Consider the following 27,334-nt stretch of genomic DNA (forward strand, 5'->3'; position numbering starts at 1 on the left):
TTACCCTGCTTTGAGGTTCTCGTAACTTTGTTAAGGCCAAGCAGAGTTTCTCCTCCTTCCTCAGCTTGTGCTATAGTGGGTAAAAGAGAAGGTACTGATCTGTGTGTGTAGGTTTCCTACATACTTCTATCTGGAGCTTCCCGTCCTCTCATCTGATAGTGGAAGAATCAAGAAAGGCCGAGCGGTTCTCCTTAGCGTCTTCTCTTGTAAATCTGATATTCGGGTCCACCACATTGATGTTCTCTGAGAAGGTAATGTGTCTTCCACGTAGTGGTACCAAAGACTTGGAGCAGTGCCTGAAAAAGAGGTCAATGCCTTCTTCTCAAAGTGCTCCATGTGCAAGTTGGCCATGATGGCAGAGACAGAAGAGCCAATGGCACAGCTGTGACTCTGTCTGTAGAAACATAGACACGACCACGGTCCATGTCTCCTGGAAGAATGAGCGATTACAGACTTGTTTGAGAGGGTTACTTCATTAATTCCAGTAAACTGTGCTCTATGAAGGAGTCAATACAGTGAGGAGGAAGAGCTCCTTTAGACCTGTTACCTTCTTTAGACCTCAGAGTGAGTCCCCAAGTACAGTAGTAACACAGTGGCCCTAGACAGAGAATCCCAGGAGTCTGATTAGCTGCAGACACCAGGCCACGGTCACAGAGGGGTGCAGTGGAGCACCTCTTTGTATTGCACCTCATACATCTAATGGTGCACACAGAGCTGCAGTGTATGGAGGGACACTTTAGAGTGTGTTCACATGCATTTTAGTCCAAATTGAAAATGTCAGATAACGTGCATAGCTTGCATTTCTCTCAATCCTATTTTTGATTTAGAGTTTAATAAGAAAATGAATACTGTCGCATATAAATTGTACAATGTAAAATCAACGCACTCTGATTTCAATTTGTCAAGAAAACTGAATATTAGACATTGGAAGCTCTCTGATTTTCTGACCTTATTAGTCCTGTAGAAGTTTGTTTTTCACATTCCTTCTTCTTCTTCTTCAACGCTTCTTCTTCCTTTTGTATATTGCATTGCATTTTTGGTCGAGTTGTATTTGGTCCTTGGGGTGTATGAGCAGCTCTCTTAACTTTGTGTGTGTAACATGTGTTTCCCTATGGTGTTGATGTTTTTTTGTTTTTACATGGCGCTTTGTATTGGTTGGTATTGTTATTGTGTCTTAAACCAGTCTGATGTGATGCTCAACGAAACATGTCAAGGTAAAACGAAAAACAAAACAAAAGAAGAATTAAAAGAAGAATGGAAACTGGACTGGACTCACCACACAAACACAGTCCTTTGGTCAGAGGGCTAGAGCAGGCTCTAACTCAGAGAAAGGGCCACTCCTGAAGACCTTCTACGACTCTGTGGTAGCTCAACCAAACTGTGGTCAGCCGGAGCAGCAGCATTACGGAGAGGAAGAAAAAGAAGCTAGACAACGCCATCAAAAGTCCAGCTCTGTCCTATGGCTGTGCGCTGGACTCTAACCTCACATCTGCTGGACCATGAGTGTGCCCATGCAGGACGCTCTGTCTGCTCCTGCTGCTGTCCGACAGTACAATGAACTGCTCACAACTGTCCTCCACCGATTAGTAATCATGAATTATGTAATATGCAAATTCACTGAAGTTACTTTATATCAGTAATTTAATCTTGTCCATGCTGCACTGTAAACCATAGTCATCACCACTTATTGTACAGAACAATGTCTTAAATTAGCCTTATATCTTTACAGCGCTACATGCACAGTCCAAGGTGGATTTAAATCTACTTTAAATTATATTTATCTTTGTATGTCTCTTGTCAACACCTGTTCTTGAATTGTGCATTGCAACACTGGAATTTTCCCATTGTGGGACAAATAGCACTTTTCTTTTCTTATCCAAATTGTTTACATTTTAACTCTATATAGATTCTTTAAACTTATAGGGAATTTACACTGACCTAAATCAATAATATATTCCCATAATGCCACAGAAGAGACAGAAACTAAAGTGTGATCGCTTATTTCTAACACACAAATGAGTGAAAACATCTTTTTTAAGAAAATACATTTTGCACTCTTAAGTGAAAAATTCACTTCACAACACTCATACTCAGTTTGCATTTTATTCACCACAACAACAACAACCTAGAATCCTCCCACACGATGTCTCCATCATTTTGTGTCTCTTATTTTGTTGAATTGTTTTTGCCTGAAGGCCAGTGGAGAAGAAGAAGCCAAAGAGAGCCAAGGACAGTACTTCTTTAACATAAATGCTGTCTTTGTGAAGACACAAGACTATGCTCTGGCTGTTTGCTGCCTCATCAGGTCCAGGGCATAGAACAAAACTGCATAGCCTACATAGTTCATTTGATTAAAGTGCCAGGTTTGGTTTCTATACTCCTCCTTTGTTCTAATGCCTTGTACTTCCAGATTATAGGTGTTTCATATGCTTTTGTAGTTTAGCTCTTTAGTTTCAGGCTGGTGCCACTGTGTGTAAAAGCAAAAAAGCAAAAGCTACTTTTATACAAAATGCATGGACCGGACAGGTGCAGCCTCAATAGTTGCATGCATCATGCCTTTAGAGAAAGTGCATATCTTCCCTTTCTTGTGCTAAGCTCTTTTATAGAAAGATACGCTTCAGTTTCACAAAAAAACTAAACAAAAACATTGTTACATGACCTACTGACATGCCGTGGATTTGAGACCCTTTTTTAAAAAAGTTTAAAAGTAAATATTTACTCCCAAAGGATTAGAGGAAATGGGTCAACGTAGAGACAAAAGGAGTAAACCAGGAAGAAGGGCTAAAACAGAGTAAATGACAGGGGTTTTCTATAATCATGTGTATTTACATGTTCTGAAAAGTGCAGTGGCTGTTCCCTCCGCGCCTCATATATTATGATATTATTATAATATTATTATAATAGGATCACCGGTGTCTTTTCAACAGGTCCACGCGCGGTCCGGGCGCGCCCCCCTCACGACCCTCTACAGCCGCGCGCGGAGGCTGCGCTCACAGACGGTGGCAGCCGCCGAGCGCTCCACACCGCGCTGCGTCTCCTCGCCGCACTGCGAAAGCATCGGTGGCGGCAGCGGCATCTCACACGTCGGACTGTGAGTTTCCAGGACGCGGAGACGTGTAGCGGTCCTCGGCAATGAGCCAGAGCCAGCATCCGTGCGCCCAGAGACCCCGGGGAGGGACCCCAGAGGGACAGTGATGGGACAGTTTTCGGGAAGATGCTCCTGGACTTTTGCTGTCGTCGGGCTGCTCACTTTTCAAGTTGTATCTATTCTGGCAAGAGGTAAGATATTCGATTAAAGTTAACAAACTCCTACGTATATTCGCCGTGGTTGTCGCTAAAAGTTCTCGTTCCAGTTTTGGTGTTATCTGTCCTATCTTATCCTCAAATAAACGCATTTTTTTTTTCATTTTTAAAGTTGAGACAGAGCATAAAGAATAACTTAAAAGAAAACCAGTCGTGCGTTTTGCACGTATGCATACTGCAGGTGTAGGCAACGATATTGAAAGCATTACATATGCATATCGCGCATGTCGTGTGTCTTAGAAAGAGATTAGGAGTCTATTGGTCTGTGATTAAAACAGAGGCAGCCAAGTGCTTTTGTCCCTTTTCTATCATTCTAAACCTTTATTTAGGCCTACACTGGGCTAATATGTAAATAGATATAGCCTCTACAAAAGCCACAGTTTGATCTAATGAACATAACAACACAAAAAATAATTGGCTTTTGCCCCATCCTTTGCCCGTGGAAATCAACTCTTTGCTCTGACAATAGCTCACCTGATCACTATAATAAGAGGACTTAATTTGATGCTATGATTTATACCTTTTCATGATGAAGCTTTTGTATTTATAGTTAAATGCTCTTTCTGTTGTCATTAAAGCAGCATTGGTCTACATGCTCTAAGTCAGACATGTCAGTCTTCTGCCTGCAGCTCTGAGCTGAGCTCCATCACAGATGTCCGACTGACCTCAAATCATCATAACATCATAACATAAGTTAGCCACCACTAGCCTGCAGAGACACGCACAGTCTTTGTCAAACTTGCCTTGAATTATAAATCAGGTATTATACATTCACCATGATCAGCTAATTTCCCCTACACTTTAGCAGCTTTTACATGTGCTGTGGACCGTTAATTCATGTTGTGTGTTGGACACTATAGCTCTTTCTTTTCCAATGGCTACTCATTTTGCATCTGGCCCTCTGAGAGGACCCCTGAGTGGTCGGAAAGTGGAATAAAAGGCATTGGAGTAATCCTGGCTATATATTATTTAACCTAAAACATTCTTTTGAAGCGGCTTTGATTGAACTGGCATCTCATATGATATGATATGACCTGCCCGTCAGCTGGTATCAGTGCTGCAAGATTCTGTAGTGGCCATATTGCTTGGTTTCACTACTGCATTATTTACAAAAAAATGTTTTCCAGCTCTCCTGGTCTAACAATAGTTATGTTATGGTTCACATGTTACATCATTTCCACCCATTATAAAGTTGTGAGAAACAACAGAAATCAAACTGATTTTTTTGTAATAAAGGGAAAACATGAACATAATTTTAAGTTTTGATATGAAAACCATGAAACATTGTGTCCAAAACTACTTGAAAACCCCTAGATAATACATAATATAGGGCCTTATGACCTACGTTTTACATTTGAGATTTCCATTAGCCAAAACAATGTTGATGTTACTCACAGTGAGCATGTAGTCAGACACAAACAGCAAGATAAATACAATGTAACTGGCCAAAGTAGCTTGTTGAACTGATTGTGTTCCTGGCCATAATGCTAATCTTCATATTTAGCTTGCTGCATAGTTATCAAGCTCTTAATCCTGCAGTGATGTCAGCTTGTCAAAATGTGTGTGGACTGATGACTGAAAATGTTGCCATTTCATTCTGCTGCTGTGGACTTAGCTCTTAGCCTTGGATCTGGCACTGCCTATGTGTTTCTTAATAACATTGAAAGAAAAGCCTTGGAGATAACAGCCCATCCACAATGCACTATTCAATGCCTCACTGACCAACTCAAGGACATCATCACAAAGGCAAGATCCACAGCACAGACCACTCAATGCCAAACATGCAATCTCCTTTTTTCTCCACTCACTCATATTTTATTTGGATTTGTGACAATATTTTTCATGTTTCTCAGCTCAGGACATGTTCAAAAAGACTAAATGGAGAGTGATTGTGTGGGACATCTAAGTAGAATGTGTTATTAACTCTAACTGCTTGTCAGTACGGCGCTCGCTGCCGCCTCTGCCCATGATGAATGGATTCCAAGTGTAATCAAAAGTAAATATATATTTGATGACATTGGATTAAAGCAGTTTGCGGGTGTGTTTGTTGCGAGTGCTTAAGTGTTTTGATTTGCAAAAGCAAACAGCTACTGTGTGGATTCTAGATGAGAACATGTGATAAAAAGACAATCACATGCATTTAGACAACATTAACATAAGTCTTCTTATTCAAAGGTCAGATCTGAAGGGCATCGCAGTGACCTGATTGTGATCTGTCTTGTTGGTATGCAAATCTATAGAAAAGGAAAAGGAATAATCCTTTGTTCCAAACATGATCTTGATATTAAAAAGCAGATAATCACTGTTGTCCATATTTCACTCAGACCTGGCCCTGCTCAGAGGTAGTTTGGTGCTCTGGGTGAGTGGAGTCATCCAGAAGGGTATCTGGAATATAGAGGTCCCTGTTGACGGATGCAGCGAACATAAGGCTCTTAAGTCATACGATCACTGTATGTTATAAAGGCAGCTGTCACTTTCAAAACAGAACAAGAGTTTCATTTGCCTTTGAAGAAGCCTTGTGTTTTTCCTGTGCTTTTCTGACGAAACCCTTACTCCAGCTCACAAGGAAACCACCTGACCCTGGAGTACAGTACACCAGATTGTATGATGTCGTTGGGTTTCAGAGTGATGAAAAATGTACACTATTACCAAAATGGTGCCTATAACCAGCAAGCTTAAACGTGAATATACAGTCCTAATTCTATTATTGTGTCATATCTTTTGTATTTAGTGTGTGTTTTTTACAACGGATGAACCAGATTAGAGTATTGATATAATTGCCAAAGTTATGCATGTGAAATATAAATCTTACAATAGATATTCAGCCCTACTTCCCTTTGAGAGCTTAAAGCCATGGTTATCCAGTGTTGTACACATTTTTAAACTCCATACACATTTAAATTATTTTAGAGCTCAAATTTCCTTCTCTCCACATTGACTTCAAAGTTAGCCGCTGATGTTTATTGCCTCATTTAAACTGCTTCACTCATCATTGCCACGTGCAGATGGAGTCCTGGTAATTTATACTTATACACACTGGGTGAGGTTGTGCATACTTGACTGGTGTAGTTCCTCGTTAGTGCCAGCGTTTGTCATTAAGATAGATTGCGTCTCTTTCATATATTGATGGGCCTATATTTATTCAAAGACTACTTCTGTTTCATCTCATAGACTGAATAATCCATAAGTAGCTTTACCTGTTTCTGCTCCACGTTGTTTCACCAGTTTGATATCCAATCCATCTTGTAGTTTAGGATAAAGTCTAATATGATCTGATTCGGGTGTTACAAAAACAACACAACATTTCTATTTTTATTTGTTTTACATTTTAAAGACATATTTATCATATAATTTAAGTCACGGAATGTAAACAACTATTGTCTGCATTTATGAGAGAAACTTAAAAACATTGCACGTGATTCATTTATTCGCCGTATGGCTCAGCCCTCGGGGTTGTTTGAACAACACGTAACATGGGCGATATGACAGTAGATGGCTCCTGCTTGCTCTTGTCAACGGGCTGTGGTCCCGCGACTCCCACCGCACTGAACACATGCTCTGACAAGACCAACGCACTCAGTCGGAGAAGCATCTGAAATCGAAATGTCAGGTTGAATTGAGCACACCTTGAATTAAAGATAGATGCCGACAATTCCACATTCTGCTCAATGCCTTCAATGTTTAACAATAGACAGTCCCACAGGCTTTACCGCACCATTTTTTTCTATAGCCGAGTACCGTAATGAATCTTTAGCAGTAATCTGAAACAACGTCTCATAAAATGTGCTATCATAAAGCCATTTACAGAGAAGGCAATCCAGACTCATCTCCCATTTGTTTCCGCCACTTTCCTGCTCTGTCTCCTTCTCTTTATCTCAACTTGTATAGTTTACCCAAAGACCACCTCGGAAGATCGTAATCTGCTGGCTGAAAAGAAACGCTAAAAAGTGAAGCTGAAACAATGCTGATAGTGTGAGCTAATCGATGGCGAGCGGTGCGCACACAGGGATCCTCTCCCTGCCTCTCTCTGTCTTCAGCGTAATCTTACTCCGTGATTGTGAAGTTTGTGTGCGCCTTCTGAAGGGACCAATTAAGGAGTGGCGGGGCAGGGCCTGAACCGCTGGCTCTCCTAATAGCACACGGGCTGGAGTGGGCCTGATCTATAGTCAGTCGATACCACCGGCCTCTCAAGTCTCGGACAATAAGTGCTGACAACTGAACTCAAAGGAGCAAAAGAAGTCAATGATGCAAATGGTTCTGAGGCATGTAGGTATGTGCTAATTGTAATAAGTATTTTGGAAGCAAATGGACATTGTGTGCAACAAGTCATTGCCATTCTGAAGAGGGTTTCGGCCAAATAGAGCCTGTTGTAAAGTGTGCATCAACGGGAAAAAGACACGTGGTTTGGTGGTCCTGGGGAGAGGCTTTAAGGAATAGTCCAAATACCAGTATTTTAGAGGTCAAATACAAACACGAAAATAACTGAAAGAAGGCTAAACCAGATTGAACTACACATCAGGTATTTTTCAGTAGTTTATTCAGGCTTGAGACAAAAAAGTTTGGACATTTGCTATTGTCACATAGGGGTGTAATATCTCTACATTTTTTGAAGTATCCCGATAACGATAGTCGGACAAAATTATATCAATCCAACAAAAACATACAAGTAAAGGTTTGATTATCAGACAATAGTGAAATGTCGGTACAATTACTTACAAAGATGCAGTAATATTACCTTATACCCTTATTTGAAGGTTTACAGCATAACGTTCTACATTTCAATCATTAATCAAGCTCATTTTGTAGCATTATTTACTTGATATTCAGATGTTGCGTATCTTTTAAGACAACATTCACAATATTATCTGCGTCGCGTATTATGTATGCATAAGCTCTGTGCACGCGCCTTTATAAAACACAACCTCAATGCGCTTTGTTTGAGAAGTTTGTTGTTGGTTCTCTGAAGTTGTTCATTGCAGCCGCGCTCTCTGAGGGAATAGACCGGTGACATTCAGCCTCTACGCTCTGACCTACAAGCTATGATAACCTACAGAGCGGCCGGCTTATTTTTCTAGCCTAATAGAGACCTCTCTCTGGAGAATACATAAAGCCATGATGTAGTGCTCATCTCAAAGGAATGGGTTTGCTGGTGTCACCGCCTGTCCCTCCAGATGAGTCACTGTTGGGAAAGATATTGTGCAAAACGAATGTAACAGCTTTAGTTATAGTTTAGTAATAGAAAAACAAACAAACATAAAATGAGTACATTGCATTATGAACCGATATCAAAATCAATCTACAAAGAATCACACGAATCACCAAACATCAGAAATCATTTATTTTACAGTTTGACTTTTGAGTACAAAATTAGTATTTGCATATATTATGATTTCTTTCAGAATCGAGCAGCCCTAGTTTTGTTTTATTTATTCCTTTCATTTCACTGGTTGATCGGTGTTGTGTAAAGTACCTTGTGTACTGTGCTTTTAATGCCTGATCAAAAATGTTGGAACTTTTATAACTTCTCTCAAACAGGGATGGGACAATAATAATGCTAATCAGGAAAAGGAGGATGACAATAATAGTTTGTGGTACATTTTGTATAGTCAGGATTAGGGCTGGACAATATGGTGATGAAAATGGAATAGTGATGGAATTTCTGGGACAATATGCTATTTTTGTCAAATGGAGGTATCATGATTTACAAATGTTCTCTTGTGTAGGGTCTCAAACTACATGTATTCAGTTTATGATTAAGGGAGATTTCTTAGCAGAAACGAGACAAGACGGGGCACCAGGGTAAAACCCAAAGAGCTAAGATACGGTCCTTAATCGCGCTCGTTAAAAAGGTCTGAAGGGTGTTTCATGATTCAGGGACTTACACATAGTCTATTCAAACAAACAATAGTCAATAACTCTTTCGTGTAGTTTATTTATCCGAAGGGCAATCAAAAACACCGGAGCAGAAATGTGCACAGGTAAATCACAGGTGATGTTATATCAGATTTGACAGCGAATTTCATGCAGATAATGTTAAACCAGGGTTTTGCCTTTGATAATCAAACGTGTCTATGCTAATCTATATCAAAAAGGGGGAAAGTGAGAAGCTAAAGGGAGGAGGAACAGCTGAGCTCTACCCAAACCACGCCACAAAAGAACCGCACACTGGACTCGGCTTACGGTTTGTAGAGACTCGGTCCGGCTGGTCCTTGTCCGCGGACGAGGTCCGTAGCGAGGCGTCGCGTGTAGCGGTGTGGCGGCGAAGGTTCGTGAAGCGGGCGGCGGCCGTGGAGCGGTGTGCTGGCCGTGGAGCGGTGTGCTGGCCGTGGAGCGGTGTGCTGGCCATGGAGCGGTGTGCTGGCCGTGGAGCGAGGAAGGCAGCGGCGGCTGTGAGGTCCTTGGCGCCGGTGGCAACGGAGGCGATATCCGAGAGTTCCTTAGCGGTAGAACGCTTTAGCGGCGTGTTAGCTCCTTACGCGGCCTTTACTCAGATGAGGACGTAGCGCTGATCCACGTAAACGGCGTAGATTACTTCAAAAAGAAAAGAAACGAAGTAGCAAAGAAAGTCTGTCCGGTTTAGCACTTAAGCTAAGTTCCAGGTAGTTCCAGGTAGTTCCAGGTGGTTTCAGGTGGTTTCAGAGTCCAGGGCTGGCATGGCCTTGTCGACCACGTGACGGACGGATTTTGTTGAGACAAAGGAAAAGTGAAAGGCTCGTCCGTGGAGACGGCTTCCAAGAGAAAAGACAAAGGGGATGAGGAGAGAAGAGAAGAGCAAGAGAAGAGCAAGAGAAGAGCAAGAGAGCGTTTCTAGCTTGGAGCGTCCTTTTGATACCTGGCCTGCAGGGCATGCTGGGAGCGAAAGGGGCGGGCGCTACTGCGCAGACTTCCCGTTTAACCTTTCCTGGCCGAGAAAATAAAGCTGGAGTAACATAAATAATGGCAAAACATTTAAACCCTGTTTTAACATTTACACGTTGAACACTTTTGGGCAGTTTGTACACATCATTTCTTGAGGTAGATACATTTTACATCTTCTTTCACCTGTGATGGGCACTTGAGTTAAAGCATTGGGAATATAAACCTTAAACAGTGGAAAAATACGTAACACAAGGTGAAACATGCGGTTTATGGAGTTGATTCAGACGAACATTCATGGCATAATCACATAGAACATGGTTTTCATTGGGGCATCCTCCTGAAAGTCACTGGGGAGAAGGTCTGTTATCACAAAAAAGTCACAGCAGCTCCCTGCGGTGAGGGAGAGAGGGAGAACGAAAACCCCCAATGTTCAAAGAGAGATTTTCTGTTATCTGGCCGTGGAATGTCCATCTCCATTCCCCTACAACCCCCCGATTGGCCGTTGGTTCTCCGATGAAGAAGCATCGGGCAAATGTCAAAGGGAATGTCCTTACCGAGTCAGCGAGCGGCACAGAGTGGCATGATTTGGGTAAACCTCTGAACCTGGACTGGTCGCTTTATCCTATTTGGGCTGAGGGGCAGGTGCTAGTGGGTGTTACACTATCCCTAGGCTACTAACTCTCAGCACATCATCCTGAGAGGGAGTGGTAAACCATGCAAGAGCTCTTGACTCCTAGTGCAGGAATTTGGGCGTAGAAACAAGATTCTAAGACACCGAGGTAGCTTACGTAGTATCGAGGTACAAATTAGATCGAAGTGGATGTCTGGAAAAAACGAAAGTGGTTAACAAGGTTCCTGACATACGTTTCACCCTAGCGAAGGGGCAACTTCTAGGTTGGACCGCTTCTGTTCGAAACAGGTGACAGCATATTCTACTCTATGGTTTGCATGCAGGGGAGATTGACATACGAGGCTAGTGGTAGGGACTTTGCGGGCTTAGGACCAGCTGTAAGTCGGGGATTTGGCTAAAATTTTCCAAGCTCCAGTAGGTGGAGCCTGTGTTAGGTGTCGTCGGGGCAGAACAACTCGTGCTGCTGTGTCATGCTTGTCATAGTGGAGGATCGCCTCTCGGAGGGAAGTGTTCACGAGTCAACGGCCCCCCAACTATTTTAGCCCGGGTCTCTGTGACCTGGTCTCGCACCGCCGCGAAGGTTGGGCACGCGCTGCCTGCGGTCACAGGTTTTTAACCGCAAACGCTGCCGGTGCTGTCATGTATTGCTATCACGATACGCAATAACGTCTGGGGTCTGTAAGTGTCACATGCCATCAGGAGGAGGCGTTGTGACCACATGCTTCTGTCAACATACATCTGGGGATGTTTTTAGAGACACTAACACGTAATTCTTTGATGATTAGGTTTTAGTGGTTAGGGTTAGTAGACTTTACAATCCATGCAAAACAATTGTTAGTACAGTCCCTAACGGGCGTGTGTTTGTCAGAATCGGCATCCCTGACATGTCCCGTGGGGTTTTGGTGCGCTTTGATTTGGTTGCGATGAACCCACTTCAGAGTAGCTTCTCTGCGTCCTTTGGTGATCTTCACGTGGTACACCACCGGAGATCGTTTGTTTACAATCTCGTAGGGTCCCGACCAACGTGGGAGGAGCTTTCGGGTTAGCTTGGTTAGCCAGTCTCTTGTCTGTCCGATCGGGTGTGCTAAGATGTAATACCATACCTTGTCCCCGATCTGGAGCTCGTCGTTTGGGGCTTTCTGATCGTACTAAGCCTTGCAATCCTTTGCACTTTTCTCAAGCTTCTTCTGAGCGAAAGAGAAAGTCGCTTTCAGGTGCTCCTGTAAGTCCGACATGTATTGGTGGGTGGTGTAGGCGGTTGCGATGCTAACCTCTCCCGGTTTGTACAACAGGTGTAGGGGGAGGGTCCTCTGTCGGTCAGTCAAGAGTTCGTATGTGGTGTTGACCCCCCGGAGGCCGGCTGTTGGCGCGTCGTGTGCGTGCGTCAGCATAACCCCCCGGAGGCTCTGAGGTACCACAAATGCGGGTGCAGTGAGGATCTCAGAGGCAAACACCAGCAGTCCATGACGCAAGGTGAAGTTCTCTCTTGTGCGCCACAGCGCGGCGAGAGATGCGTCGGCAGCAAGTGCATCAGGAGGGATGGCACTTGGCGCAGGGTCAGGAAGGAAACCGATGATGCGGCTTATGGCCCCATCGGCTGCTTGTAGAGACACAAGGTCAGAGGAAGCGAAGGTCGGAGACACTTCAAGAAGGGCGCGATCGGGCTGGGGCTGTCCGGTGACAGCACGGGGCCGTGTGATCGCGGCCACCGAAAGGGTGGGCTGGGTGGGCGTCAACTCACTGTCCAGTGAGTCAGCCTGTAAGTTACAGGGAGCCCCTTCAAGGGCACCTTGTTTTGCCAGGGAGTCGGCTAGGTCGTTGAGGTCTTTGTCTGGCGGCACGTCGACCTTGGGAGGGGTCACGATGGCACAGCACTGAACTGGCGGAGTTGATTGGGGCATGGGCAGAGGTCGACGGACTTGTGCCCAGATTTTGAGTCGTTTAAAATCAACCAGTGGCTCGAAGCGACTGAGCAGCTCTTGACCTAAAAGAAGGGGAATAGAATTCAAAGGTGAAACGTAAACAGGATGCATCAGTTTCATGGGGCCGATCGTTATCTGGATCAGGGCCACCTCGTCAAGGGTGGTGTTGACCTGAGAGTAAGGTCGGATTTCCAAGCAGCAGGGCTGTGACTTCAGTTCTCGTTGAGAGTGCTGGGCCACTTTTTATAAGGTTCTGAAAAGTTCGCGAGAGATCAAGCTGATGTCGGCGGCTGTATCAAGGAGTGCGTCATGCACGAAGTTGTCCTCCAAGAGGACTGAAAGATAAAGCTTGCGTGCAGCTCCCTTTTCGGAAAGGTTACCAAGAAACTGGGTAAAGGGGGGCTCGCATTGGATGATCGACGGGTCGTAATCCTGTGGGCTGGAGATAAAACTTACCTGGACCACAAAGACGTCGTTGGCCTCCGGTGGCATTTGATGGTCGCTGTCAAGTTCCTGGTCTTCAGGGGGTTGGTCCCCAGTGACAGGTGTTTCCGACAGAGGGTCCAGGTCCACAGGGCTCGGATAGAAGTCTTCTAACTCGTCTTCCGATTGGCTGAGCGCTGAGTTATCACTTGTCTCAGGTCCGAGGGAGGTTACGGCGGGGACCTCCGCTTTACTTTTATGGTTCCGTTTCATGTCTTGGATCATTTTCAGCACCTTACTCAGCTGTTCTTTACTGAGGTTCGAAGCGTCGAGACTCAGTTTAGAGGAAGACTTACCTGCGGAGTCTTCTCGGGTTTCTTCCTTCGTTGAGCCGTTAAGCCGGGAGTCCCTTCTGTTGTTATACCTACCTGAGGCATTCTCCCTGTCCCTAAACGGTCTTGGCGGTCCTCGGGTGTTTCCCGAGCGATGGTTTTCCAAGGTGCCCTCTAGCTCGAGAGGTCTTTCGACGCTCAGGACGGAAGCGTGGCCTTGGGTTCTGATTGTTGTTCCTGCCTGTTTGGTGTAGCTCCTTACCGCTAAATCTCGCAGCTGGCGGCTGCTTTGAATTATTGGGCAGGCTGCCACGCCCAGGTGGTAGCTGGTTGCGGGGTGGAGGTTCTGTAGGAACAAAGATTTGAAATGTTTGTCCTCCTCCATCCCTGCTTCATTTTGTGATCCAAAATACGCTTTCCTCAATCGGTCGTAGTAGGCTTGAGGAGCCTTGTGTCTGCCTTGCTTGCACATCAGGGCAGCAGGCAACCCTATTGAGGTGCCTGTATCTGAGTACTCTTCGAGGAGAGCATGACACAAGAGCTCATAGTCCTTCAGGACGTAAGGAGGTTGGCGTTCCATGAAGCTGCTAACGTCTCGGCTGGACGTTAGTTTGATCAAGAAGATCATGTCTTTGATTGACGGATCCGACAGGCGTCCAGCATAGAAGTCGATGTCTCTCAGGTACGCGCTGGTGTCGTTAGCGACGCCTGGCTTGGGCTCAAACCGAGAGATATGCCTGGATATTTTGTCGAAGTCATGGTCGGTCGGGCCTCGATGGCGTCTATCGGGGTCTCTGCCCTCGCGATAGTCTTCACGAGTGTCCCTGAAGTCGTCGGGGTACCTGCGAGTGTCCCCACGGTCATCTCGCCGCGCGTCCCTGTGGTCGTCGTAGTGCCTGCGGGGGCTGTCACGTCTGTCGCGTCGCCTGTCCCGTAGGTCATAGTCCGAATAACGTCGGGCTGAGCTGGTAGAGTCGGGTCCGGGGTGGTACCGGGACTTGTCTCGGTCACGGCCGTCCCCCAGTCGTCTACTGTCAGTGTAGGTCCGGCTTGGGCTCCTCCCCCCGTAGGTTCGTCCATGCGTGTCAGAGTCGGAGGTTCGATCGTCTCTGGGCCGGTCATTGTCAGTGTACGGGGTGGGGCTCATACGTCTGTCGTAGTCGTGGCCCCGTGGTGGCCAGCTACGGTCTGTCCAGTCTCCCCTTTCTTCCTTGAAGTACAGCCTCTGTGGATCCAGGCGGGCCACGGGGGTTGGACTGGGTTGAGTCCCCCTCCTGTGGTCCTCCCGGTTGTCTGTACTCGGTCGATCGTAGGACGGTTTCGCACGGCTTCGCCTGTCAGTCAGGTCTCTTATCTGGAGTCTAAGGTCATGCAGCTCAATCTCTGCCTTTTCAGTCGCCTGAATGGATCGGTGGAGCGCGTGCTTAGCATCTTCCAGATCAGCTTCCAGGGCCTTTGGCGCCTGTCGGAGGTCAATCCACAGCGCGAGGTCCTCGTGAAGGACCCTGTTGGACAGGAGCCTGTTCCTTCCCAGGACGCCAGGGGCTACTTCACTGGTATAGTCTACCATGGACTCGTGTAGGTTGTCTACAGGCCAGTAAATGACATCACTATCAGAGTCCGCCATGTTTACTTTAGGCAGGGTCGGGACGAGAAGGTCCCAGGTTGCCAGGTCTGTGGGTTGCCAACAGTCAAGTGGGGCAGGCATGTCGGGACGCCGATAGTTTCTGAATTACAATCACTCGCTTAGGAGAAATTAAAGAAACGTTTTAGAGTGTTCGTGTTAAGTTATGGTGGCTAGGCTAAACCTTTGTGCGTGTAGCTGCGTGGAGCTTGCTAGTTCGTGCGTGAGCGGGGCATGCAGTCGTGCGGGTGTTGATGTTTGGATGAAACAACAGTTAACAAGGCATGTTAAATGGCATTGCAATTAGACATCAACCATGGACGCATGCAGTGTCCACGGCAATTCACTAGGTTACACGGCAAGGCTTAGCGGGGTCAGGGCCATGCAGTTACGTAACAAGAGGTCTGGTCGGGGCGACACTCGCTGTTCTTGACCAGCATTCAGTAGGCAATCAAACAGGTAAACAACAAGCTGTTATTCTGATAGCGTGCAGCATTCACAGTGAAGTGTTACTTAGCGCCGGGGTACACCTGCGGAGATTAGTTGAGAATCATGCAGTGTATAGGAAGGAAAAATTTTGTTTAATCAAAGCGTTAAACAGCAGCGTCAGCTGTGCAGAACGAGCGTTAAACAAGGTGTTGTTCTGGGGCGTGTGCACACTTGCAGCAGAACAGGTACAAAGCGGTTAGTTAAAACAGGCCATGCACTTCTAAAAGAACAAATATTGATTCAAGCGTTAAAACAGCAGTGGGGAAACTGTGCAAACAGGCATTTAAACAATTGGTGTGAGCTTAGGAGCATGCAAGCACTTGCAGAACAGATACACAGCGGTTAATTAAAACAGGCCTTGCATTTCAAAAGAAAAATATTGATTAACGCGTTAAAACAGCGTCGGCTGTGCAGAACGAGCGTTAAACAAGGTGTTGTTCTGGGGCGTGTACACACTTGCAGCAGAACAGGTACAAAGCGGTTAGTTAAAACAGGCCATGCACTTCTAAAAGAAAAATATTGATTAAAGCGTTAAAACAACAGTGGGGAAACTGTGCATCTCCATTCCCCTACACTTGAATGCAGCTTTATGCACACATTCATTTCCCACCATGGTGTGGTCAAGGCACTTACAGTAAATACAGTGCCCATAACTCCTCTAGTGTTAAGGTGTTTGAGTCTAGTCCTGCTTTTGTAGCCTATGAGCATGGCCTCTGTGGTTTAGTCCTCCTCAGTCCTGGAGTCAATCACTGCTCTAGACTCTGCTCTCTATCTCTCTCTAACTATTTGAACTAAATGAATACTATATGTGTGAATTAAATGGTGTTATCTTCTTCTGCCTGGTGTTTTGGTTATGGGACAATGGATGAATATGAGCCCATGCTACAAACCGGCATGTTTACAGCATGTACATCATGTGTGTTCATTATGTATGTCAGAAGAAAATGTCCTTTGAGCTAATTACCACATGTCAATTATGTGTATGTGCCATTTAAGAATATTTCAATAACATTTTAAACCATCAGAATTTTTTTTTTATCATTATTGTGATATCATTGTGAGTCAATCATTTGAAGAGGAATGTGGCAACACCAAGAAGGGAGGAAAAGTTTGTGATTGTGAGACGTTGGTGCTGAGGTTTAATGTTGTTACAGAGCTACTTCACTCTACAGGAGACACTATTACCTATACAGTTGTCTTTTGAAGAGTCTGTAGAGTTGTCAAAAAGGAAAAGATTATGTGTCTGCCATGAGCTGTTGCATTGAACGCTCACGCTTTATGAAAAACTCGGTGGAGAATGAGGCGTCTCAGGAGAAGGCGCTCTTTACTTCATTCGTTCGGGCTCACGCCGCACAAAGCACCCGGCGCTCGACAATTCACATGCAAAGGAAGGAAGCGATGCAAACGCATAAACACTGAATTAGTCCAATATGCTTTTATCCCCAGAGGGAGTTTTACAATTGGCGGAAAGGGAAGGAGTAAAGCAGCTCAGAGCATAGTGGCCAAAACAGAGGAACCAAAGGTAATCGAGGAAGCAAGTTTCCTGGCATCTTCACTACTCTCTCTTCTTTATCACGCTTCATACGTGAAAATAACCCAGGTTTGTTGCTGCCAATTAGGCTATACATGGGACAAAGTGACAAACCTCCTCATAAAGGTCACAAATCTTTGACCGTTTTGGAAAAATCAACCTCGCACTGAAGAAGGCTAAAGACAGATAGAGGACAAAGCGGACATTGAGCTGTGGCATGTCCCCTCACAACAGTTTGGAGAATAAGTCAGTGTTTGAGTTGTATGTGGTGAGAACACACTTACTAACTCTTATATGAATATGTACTCTGTAGTGCTGACTGAAGCCTTTGATTTTCTTTGTCCTCAGAGACTTCATGCTAATAATGAAGTAGCCTGCTTCAGATTTAGGATGAGTGTCCCATTGGCTGTTAATTGTCTCTGAAGCCCCGATGAACCACTGCGGAATTAATAACATTTATTTGAGCAGGAAATGAAGGAGCAGTGGACACATAAGTGTGTCACAGTTGGATAAGCTTCTAATATTTAATATGAAATGGAGAGTGCTGAATTATAAACGTAACTCTGAGGCGTCTTGTCCATTTTGATTCAGGAGGTTATTTGTTTTCACTTTGGAAAACAAGAGGAAGGCTGGTGAGTGTGGGATCTCAGTCTAACCTTTGGGGAAAGGCTAAGAATAAACCCTTCAATAAACTATTTCTGATAGCTGGAGCGCACACTACACCAACAGTCAGACAGTGCACAACATGGAAAGGTCACTTGTCCTGAACATATGGGTAATTGGGCCTAAAATACCACCTGGCATGTTCCCCCCCTCCAGCTGCACTCACGCCATGGCTCGAACCAAAAAGGCAGACAGACAATTATGTTCTGTTGAGCCCCACAACAATGACCCATCTCGCATTTTTTGTCCAATAGAAAAATACTTTAAATTTATTTGCTATAACTCAATATATATCCACCACTTTTATTTAATCAATCATAACAATAATGCAAAAGGCAGCTGTGGTTTGATAAATCTTACTCTGAAATATAGTTTCTCTTTAACTCCACAATGGCAATCCACAAGTTAATCCCTCATTCTGAATATTATTTTACGTTGGACATATTCCTTACCTCAGACCACAAATACGTGAATTAGTATTGTAATTGTTCATCCCCATTGTATTTATTAGCTGTTTTCTATCCTCATTTGAACCCTTTTGAGTTTGAATACTTGTGATTCTATTTACTTGTGCGTGGGATGTAAAATTGCTGTTCTTTCAAAAATGTCATCACCAGAGGGAGTTGTCAAGCTCTGATTCGCAGGCGTGAATCGATCTGACCCGTGCTTGAAATTCCCCTTAGATGAACCACACGCAGCCCACTTCCCATCGCCGGCTGAAGGGTGTGCGAGGTCGCCGTATGCCCTCTCCTCCCTGCTGTAATTTCTTTTTCTACTCCTGCTTTTGTCTTTCTGTTGCAAGCATGAGTAAGGGCTCCGTGTCCTGGAGGCATTTCACCGTGAGCCCTCTGCACAGCTCTCGGATGCTGCTTTCTCGTTGTTCTTTTTTTTTTTAAATCCGAGTGTCAAGGTTCCATACTCTCCTCTGTAGACTGACATGCACGTTGTCGTAATTTCTGCAGAACTGTTTTCATCCCACCAGTTCAAAAACAGCAGAGGACAAAGGGCGGCTTTGTAGATTTGTACGCTACACCTACTCGTTATGAATTATTCCTTTAAATCTGGTTTATTGATTGATGGCCTATAGTTGGTTAAGCAGTTTCACTAAGCGTGCACTAAATCATATGATGGATAAAGCTTTCATAAATGTATGTTTAAAAATTGTTCAATTCAATTTAACAATTCAAATGAAAAAAAAATATATATATATACCAAACAAATGCATTCAGTGGTGAGAACTGTGCCATATAGTTCCCTTATAGAACAGAATAATGAGTTTCACTTTCTCCTAATTTCCTAGTATAGCTCCCTCTGACCAGCTTAAACATATAAAATAGTATTGACAAGTGATATACTATTTATTATGTGAGTCTCCACGCCCTCGGCCGCGCCTCGAGCCAAACTCAATCAGAACCGTGCAATCAGAGTTGTTTATTTCAGTGACATGTGAAACAAAGTTACCCCTGACATCTATCATTTACAGCTAAATCAAACCGTGTTAATACTTCTCTCATTGATTCTGCTGAAATCTGCGATGTTTTTTAGACCCTGGCACATTTCTTCCCTCTCTCTTTTCCTCGTAACCATTGTTTGTTTCGATGGGGACGGACCCTGTGTGTGTCTCTGATTGGGCTATTCACCTGTCAGTCCCGTCCATCTGAACTTTGAGGAAAACAGTGACCAGACTGATATCGATCTGTAAATATTCAGATTGTGTATATACAGTACAGTTATGCACACGTGGCTTGCATTTCAAACATTTCTTATAGCATCACCCATTCATTTGTGAATATTTCATAGCTTTAGTCAGCCCATTTGTTTGATGCATGAGGCCCAGGCTTTTGTACTGAGAGCCAGAATGGGCTTGAATACATTTCCATGAGAATTTAGAGGCTTTGGTTAAACATTTGAGTTTCAGCGCTCCGGGAGATTGAGGAGGAGGTGAATGCAACACAAATAACCACGCATACAGTTTCCACATTATTACTTTGGCTTTGGGATTTTTTACTTGAAAGAGGCGGTGATCCATAACACGACATCAAAGTGCACATTACGCTAACTGTTGGAGAAACTGCGGCTGTCACGTGGCTCATCACTATCATGTGTTTTCGGACCGTCCTGTTGTTCATAAATACTGGACAGCGGTTAATGAGACGGTACAGACTTTCTTCAACACCGACACTCCATTTGACTTTAAAACAATGTATCTCGGATGTAAAACTGCAACAATGGAAACGATGGATGGATACTTGTGGAATGCTCTTTGGGCTGAATTGGGACAAATGCGGACATACTATACAGTTATATTAGAATGTTTTGTCTTTGTCATGCTGATCTCTGCATTTAGTTTGACTACGTATTTGTTTATATTATAATAAAACAATGAAAAGAAAAAAACAGAGAAAGAGGTGGTGATCAGTTGGAGCTTTTGTAGATGTTTTGAAGGAATTTAGTTTGCTTTTTATTCCTATTGCCAATGTTTTCTTAAATTATAAAACAAAGCGTTAGTTCACATAATATTTGACATTTGTACGTTGGATGGACGGGTCTCGCACGCACAAAAACCAGGCCTTAACTGCAAATACTTGGTTGTAATGAGCACAGCCATTATTTTTAGTTTGCCAAATAAGGTTCCTAGTTCAAAACGAATAAAATGCTGATGAAGGCAGACAGACGTTATGATAAGAAAATAGTGCTCTAATCTTATCTATATCATCAAGGAGCGCTCTCAATAAAGAGCAAAGTGTGACTTTTGCTGACAGCACTTATCTGCAAATGCCGACATGAACATCCCACATCAGCATCGCACCCAAAAGCTCTGTCTTACATTGTGAGTCTTTGTTTTTAAACCTTGCACATTTTAGTTTGATATAAACTGTTGACATTTAAGGTTCACCAACTCTCTTCCTGCCTCCTCTGTACCCTCAAGATTCAAACAAAATGCAGAACAATTTTCAGATAGTCCTTTATGTAAGACCTTTATATTATTTTATCCTTGCTAAGTTGATTTCCAAACCCTCATTTCTCACAGTGTCCATGCCCTGACAAAACACCTTTACCCACAAGTCATTGTAAGTATAGATACTTAGTTATAGTAGATATGTCTTCTGTTGTTGTGTCCTTAGACACTAAACCCACATTGTCTGGTATGAAAGTGCTGTGAGCAAGGACTGGACTGATGTTATAACTGACATGCGACAAATGGAAAAAAAAATGGACTTAATATTAAAAAAGAAAGCGTTGTGAGCATGAATGATTGGTGATGATCAGATGATTAGCAGCCTGGCTTCCGTCAGTCTGTCTTAGGGCAGCTGAGGCTACATAAGTGACTTGTCATTACCGAGTGCGTAATTAAATAATACTGACAACAATGAGGTGCTTTGAGAGGCTTCGACGAGCCTGTAAAGCGCATTACAAGTGTGAGGCATTGTTATTATTATTTTTATTACAGAATACACAATTAGGGATTTCAAGATGATTAGTTTAATCAGTTGTGAGTATTCAGGTCACTTTATATTCATATCATCTCATATCATTATTATCATCAAAAATAATAATTGTGACAATTTTAGAAACTACCTTTAAATTTTTCAATCTTTCAGTCTATTTGCTTTTGCCATTTACTAAAGCAGGTCACAAACAGTGAAACCAAAAAGGTTGATCACATGATCATAAAATTGTTGTGTTTCTTCTCACAATAACCGCAACACATTTGTTTTTATTGCGACATCCTCTCGGGCTGTGATTGACGTTATCTAGACTTGTTAAATACTTTTTAAATTGAAATTTCAATAGTCAAATTTTAACAATAATAGTTCAATTATTTGTGATTTTCCTCAATGATACACTTTATTTATAAATATTATAAATTATATATTATACAAATATGAACATACAATAGACATTTATTTTGACAAGTTGAAAATATAATTACTGAAATAATAATAACACTAAATGCTCTGCTGGAGGTAGTTGTGTGTGGTGAGATGAGGGTGCAAAGGCAGGAGACGTGCTCGATCTCCAGTTAGAGAGAGTTAGATATGAAAGTGTTGGAAGAGGAAGGACACTGTGATGCAGAATCAAGCAGGTTTTGGAGCCTACACAAAGTTTCTCTGTAATTGGAATGTAACGGCTGAAGAGTCTTACATCATTCATTGAAAAGATTGAGCTGGTGCTTCAAAGGGTAATTACATTTGGAATCAAAGACGCAAAAATTGAAGGTCCAAAATTACAATCCGACCTGTCCTTCATTAGTAGTTCATAGCTTTTTTTCTCTCCCATCAAATATTTTTTTCTTGTGGGGGTATCTTATATATATATATATATATATATATATATATATATATATATATATATATATATATATATAATGTGTTTAAATTGCAGGATTCTGTCTAAAGTGCATATTTTAAATACATCCAAAAGCAATAACATTTGAGCGACTGAAATATGAACTGCACAATTATCACAAGAAGCACATTTCAGAAGGTTTTATGGATCATAATAAGACAGGATATGTACTGCTTTGCAGTAGAGCTGTCGACCTTTAGTCGTTTAGTCAATTTATTGGTCAGTGGTGTCTTATTCATCCAAAATAATTACTTGTCGAATAATTATTTAATAAAAATATTCACGCACAACAGCAGAAATGAGAATGCATTCAGTGAGTGAGCTGAATATAATGCTTCTCACACACAACTTGTATTTGTAATTTGAGTGCTGCATCCGGTTTTAGTCAATTAATGAATGCACAGGTCATCTTTAGTCGACCAACATTTTCTTAACTCGACTATACTTAACAATCCGTTTGCAAAATCATGCAACATCAATAATTGCAGTGTTTGCAGTTTTCTATTGCTGCCGTTTACGCAGCAATTTGGATTCAATTTCAAATCATCTTGAAGCTGTTTTGCTTGGGTAGAATTGTTTTCAAGTAACAAATCTCCCCATGAATATTTGGCTTCTCTTCTTCTCTGCTTGTATGTGTACTGGTCAGGAAGATTGATATTTATGTTTGCATATTGTTTGTTGACTTGTATCCGGCACGGGCCTTTCCCGCTTCACCGAACAAAAGCTATGTTTCCAATTATGGTGGCTTTCATTTAGGTGATGCATTGTCATGGTTACACTCTTGGACAGGTGTTGTTAGTTATAAAATGTATGCGTTTCTACAGCTCTGTGGAAACGGTGGGCTGAAGACTTGTCGAGTTTAGTTTTTGTTGCAGCCTGCAGGAAAACGGCGTAGAATTCTGTTTTTTATTCATTACACAGTAGAAAAACCATCAGGAGCGCCATTCTTCAGGGAGTGTTTTGTTCACGGCCTTCGCTGTAAGTCTGCAACGCCTGTTTGAATAGAAAAACTGCAAGAATAATATGGACAAGCATGAATTGTATCTAGCTTCAATTTTCTAGCTATCCGGGAAAGAGAAGTAATGGAATTCGAAAGGCAATTGCCCATGAGGGACGGGGAATGAGACTTCTAGCAGCAATAGCAAAATGCAGGATTGTAGCAAAGTTTCTGTGTGGTTGAGGGCGTTGAAATACCATTTCATAGCCATTTTTAGTTATTGTTTTTTTTTAATGTTGTAATTATTTGTATTTAATTTTTGTCTTATTATTTTCTGTAACTCTTCATTGCAGATTTAAAACTGGCTCATTCACTGTAGAGCTCCTGCACCCACGTGATGACATTTAGCTTTTGGACTTGATCGTTAATTAAATGAAGCCTCAAATAACGATACATCTTAAAAACTGACCAGAACAAATCGACCCTCGTCTGATAAGTTTAGACATCTGATTTACTTTCAAACTTCTAATATCATAAAAAAGGCTCCCTGGAGATGTTTGTGAGAAATATGCTTTTTTGTTATAAAACTGTAAAACATTTACTGTTATTGATAATAAAAATTATGTTATCTTGTCAAAAGAGTTATAATTTTATACGCTAAATAATGTCAAGCCGCTAATTCAGTCATCTCAAGGAAATAAATACCTGGAAATCAATGTGACAGTTTTTCTCTTCAAACTATTCTCTCTCTCGCTCGATTAACAGAACATAACAATGTATGCAAAAATAAGTATGCAGTTGCTGAACGTGAGGTTTGACTCACGACTTGTCCGTTTAGTCAGTAGTTTCAACGTGGGGTTCGCGAACCATGAACTGGGGTCAAAAGATGATTTCATAATAGAGCTGGGTTTCGATTAAAATTTCAAGAATCGATTCGATTCCGATTTTTACGTTTCAAAATCGATTTTTTCCGATTTCTCAGATTCCATCCGATTCGATCCGATATCGATCTGATTTTCAATTCGATCCGATTTCGATTCGATCCGGGGGTTAATGTTATTAAAAATGAAAAATGTATTTGAACCGTTTCCTTCACTTCATGACTGTGTAGAGAAGCAACATATTAAAACTAGTATTATATCAATATTAAACAGCAAATCTGTAAAAAAGTATTGGTAGTTACTGATGGCTGGAAGACTGATGAAAAGGTTAAGGGTCAATCTATCTTCAAGAAAGAGAATCCAGGACAATAAATGGAGGACATCATTGAGGTGATGACATCTGCAACAGTGGATTCCTACTGGGACTCTAACCAGTGCATTATTATTATGCTTGAAAATAATTAAGAATTCACCCAAAAGCGGTTGCTACCAAAAGCATTTTTATTTTAAAACTGCTCACACACTGCCAGTACTGAAACTGGAAGTATAAAATGTAAACGTTGAGCATTTTTCAAAAAAAAAAAAAAAAAAAAATATTAAAATATTTTTTTTTAAATAAAAAAAATAAACGATCTTTGGAGGTACGAATCGATAATCGGTCATTAATATGCGAATCGATTAAAAATCGGAAAATCGATTATTTTCAACCCAGCTCTATTTCATAATGTAAGTTTTAAATTCTGACACGTTTTAAATTAAACAGTATGTGTTTGTAAAATCGGGTCATAACATAATAAACCTAATTTTAAAATATTGACTTATTGAAATTTGAAGTTGAAGTCTATTTCATTTTACTTTAGGGGTCCCAAGTCAGTTGTAGTTATTTTGGGGGTCACGGCCTGAAAAGTTTGGGAACCCAGTGTTAAATGATATAAATCGTTAGTCTGGACCCTTTGTTAATCATGTGAAATGCTCTGGTTTTCTTCTGCCCTCTGCCACACTCTCTGAAACTCTGATAAAGTGTGTTGATTGCCATCCCTGCCGCTGTGGCGTTTGGTGGTGAATGCCGATAGCGTGAAGACAACTGCAGAAGCTCTTTAGATGAGTGACAGTGATGCTATTAATTAAATATGCTGATGACCCCGGTGCTAACAGTGGCGATGTAGGTCGGAGTGAATCTGATGGAGCACTAATGGGGTTCACGGGGGCTCATTACCAACACAATCATCCGACCACATGTATAATTAATCACACCTGGTCACTTCACAGCAAAGATAAAGACTCCAAAACTAGATCATAACTGTGTCCTAAATCTGACCGCTGCCGACTATAGGGGCCTGGTAACCTTCATTGGCAGGAGCACATTTGAGCGGTGTCAGGGGTAATCAAGTGGTCTATTTTTCTACTTTCATCAGCGGCTGAAAGTGGGCCACCCTCTTCCAGACTGGACACGTATGCTGTCCACACTAAATTAGATGACAGATTTTGGCCCATAGGCTAAATTACGTGTCTCTGTTGCATTGCTTCTATTTAACAAAAATAGGGCCAACTTTAATATGCTGTCATAGTTTAATACAAAGTAGTGCATGAGGGTTGTGGAAATGAGATGAAGGGTCAGTCTTAGGGCTGGGCGATATCGAGGTAAAACATTAAATTGTGATTTCATTCCTGTGACAATCTTCTATTTTGGTCATATTGTCATTTTGTGAAGTCTCTATCTAATGCAGCTGTCTGTTCAAATAGACCCTTTTCTCACCTCAAGCTTTGAGTGAGTGCTGAGCTTGATTTAACCAATCACCCTGAAGTGTGAACTTTCAGAAGAAGCAGAAACATTCTAATACTGTGTTAAAAATCTTTTTTAAATTTGTGATCTGGCTTGAAGATTGTGATATTCCTTTTTTGCCACATTGCTCACACCTCAGTCCAGACTGAGTCACTGCAACTGTGCAGGTCCTCGCTCGTGTTTTTTGATATAGGGGAAACTGTAGTGTAGGTAATATGTACGTGTGACCTGTCCAATTTGAGAACTGTAACCCAGACCCTTCTAACTGTAAGAAGAGAGATTTTGGTGGTTAAAAAAGCCTTAACACTTTTTTTCAAACACACGGGAGCCAATGTTACGACTTTATGACTAGGAATGTCAATATTAACCAGGTTTTCAATTACCGCAATTATTTTCTTTCATGGTTTGAGGTGCAACGCGTGCCGTGTGCGCACACATGTGTGTATGGGATGGAGCCCAGTGTGTCTTCAAGCTCGGTCTGTTTGTGTTTAGTGTCTTTCGTATATGTGAGTGTGGATAAACGTGCTGAACGACCGCTCCATTACATATAGTGGTACACACTCACCTACACGAGCTACCGTCAGTGCAAGTACAGTTGTTTTATGACCGCTGCTTCATGAGTTTACACGGGGCAGAGCGAGGGGCCGCACGGCTGATGGTGCAGGTGCCGAAAGGGGAACCATGGAGCAAACATGAAGAAGAAGGAGAGATAAAGAGAGAGAGAGTGGGAGAAAGAGAAGAGGAGGAGATAGGTAGTGCCAGAGCGTAATATTAACTGTTAACGCTGTTTTTATTCTTCACAAATGTTTGTTGTTGAAGTGAGCAACAGGAACCTTGAGCATTACCATGGAATTCTCACGATTCATAAATAAAACAGGTGCCAATAAGCTTCAATTTCTATTATTTAATCCTTTTATGGCCATTATATTTTATTTGTAAGTATTTAATGGCAGGCAGGTTAACTGTTGTGATGAACACATTTTCTTCTCACAAGAATATTTTCAAGTTGAACAAAAATTGAATAAAACAATATAGTTTCCTTTCTTTTTGTCATTAGTCGTGATTAATCTGAAAATCACAATATTTCCCCTCAGAATAATTGTGACTCTAAATGTGTATATTTGTATGTATATGTATTTGCATGCAGTGTTGTCTTTTTTGGCCCTGCAACTCAAACATTTTACCAAAATGATGAAATAAACAGGCCCCTTGCACAGACACACAAATAATATTTGTGTGTACTATAGTTATTATATAAAATTATAGTCACATAAAAACAACAAAACCCAGAAACGTTTGGGTTCCCTTCAAGCATCTGCTCATTAAATCACTTTGGACAAGTTGAGTGGTACTATTTGCCAATCAACATGTATTTTTTCCCCTTAAAACTTAAATTTAGCCAAACTAGTGTAAAAACAAACCAGTTAGGACACTAGCAAAATGCATTTTCCCACTCCGTCTCCGCTTCTGGGGCTCTCACATACTTTACTTGTGCCAAGGCTTGCTGTATCTACACATCTCCTCAGGCTTCATATCCCTTTCATAGGAAAAAAGCCAGTGTCATAAATAATTAAATAAATAATAGCTGCCTTAATGTTTTATGAATG

At 42.3% G+C, this 27,334-nt stretch overlaps 1 protein-coding gene across 1 annotated transcript in view; it reads left to right on the plus strand.

The window, feature by feature from the left end:
- The first annotated feature begins 2,983 nt into the window (after positions 1-2,983).
- The window catches only part of LOC140367800 (netrin receptor UNC5D-like), a 111,881-nt gene continuing 87,530 nt past the window's right edge, over positions 2,984-27,334 (plus strand). Inside the window, exon 1 of the mRNA XM_072454468.1 lies at positions 2,984-3,279. Coding sequence (XP_072310569.1) covers positions 3,195-3,279 — 85 coding nt within the window. The 5' untranslated portion in view covers positions 2,984-3,194. The remainder of the gene's footprint in view (positions 3,280-27,334) is intronic.

Source organism: Eucyclogobius newberryi, unplaced genomic scaffold, assembly GCF_026437365.1.
Source record: "Eucyclogobius newberryi isolate DKJ021-1_F unplaced genomic scaffold, fEucNew1.0.hap1 SCAF_2, whole genome shotgun sequence".
Lineage (NCBI taxonomy): Eukaryota > Metazoa > Chordata > Actinopteri > Gobiiformes > Gobiidae > Eucyclogobius > Eucyclogobius newberryi.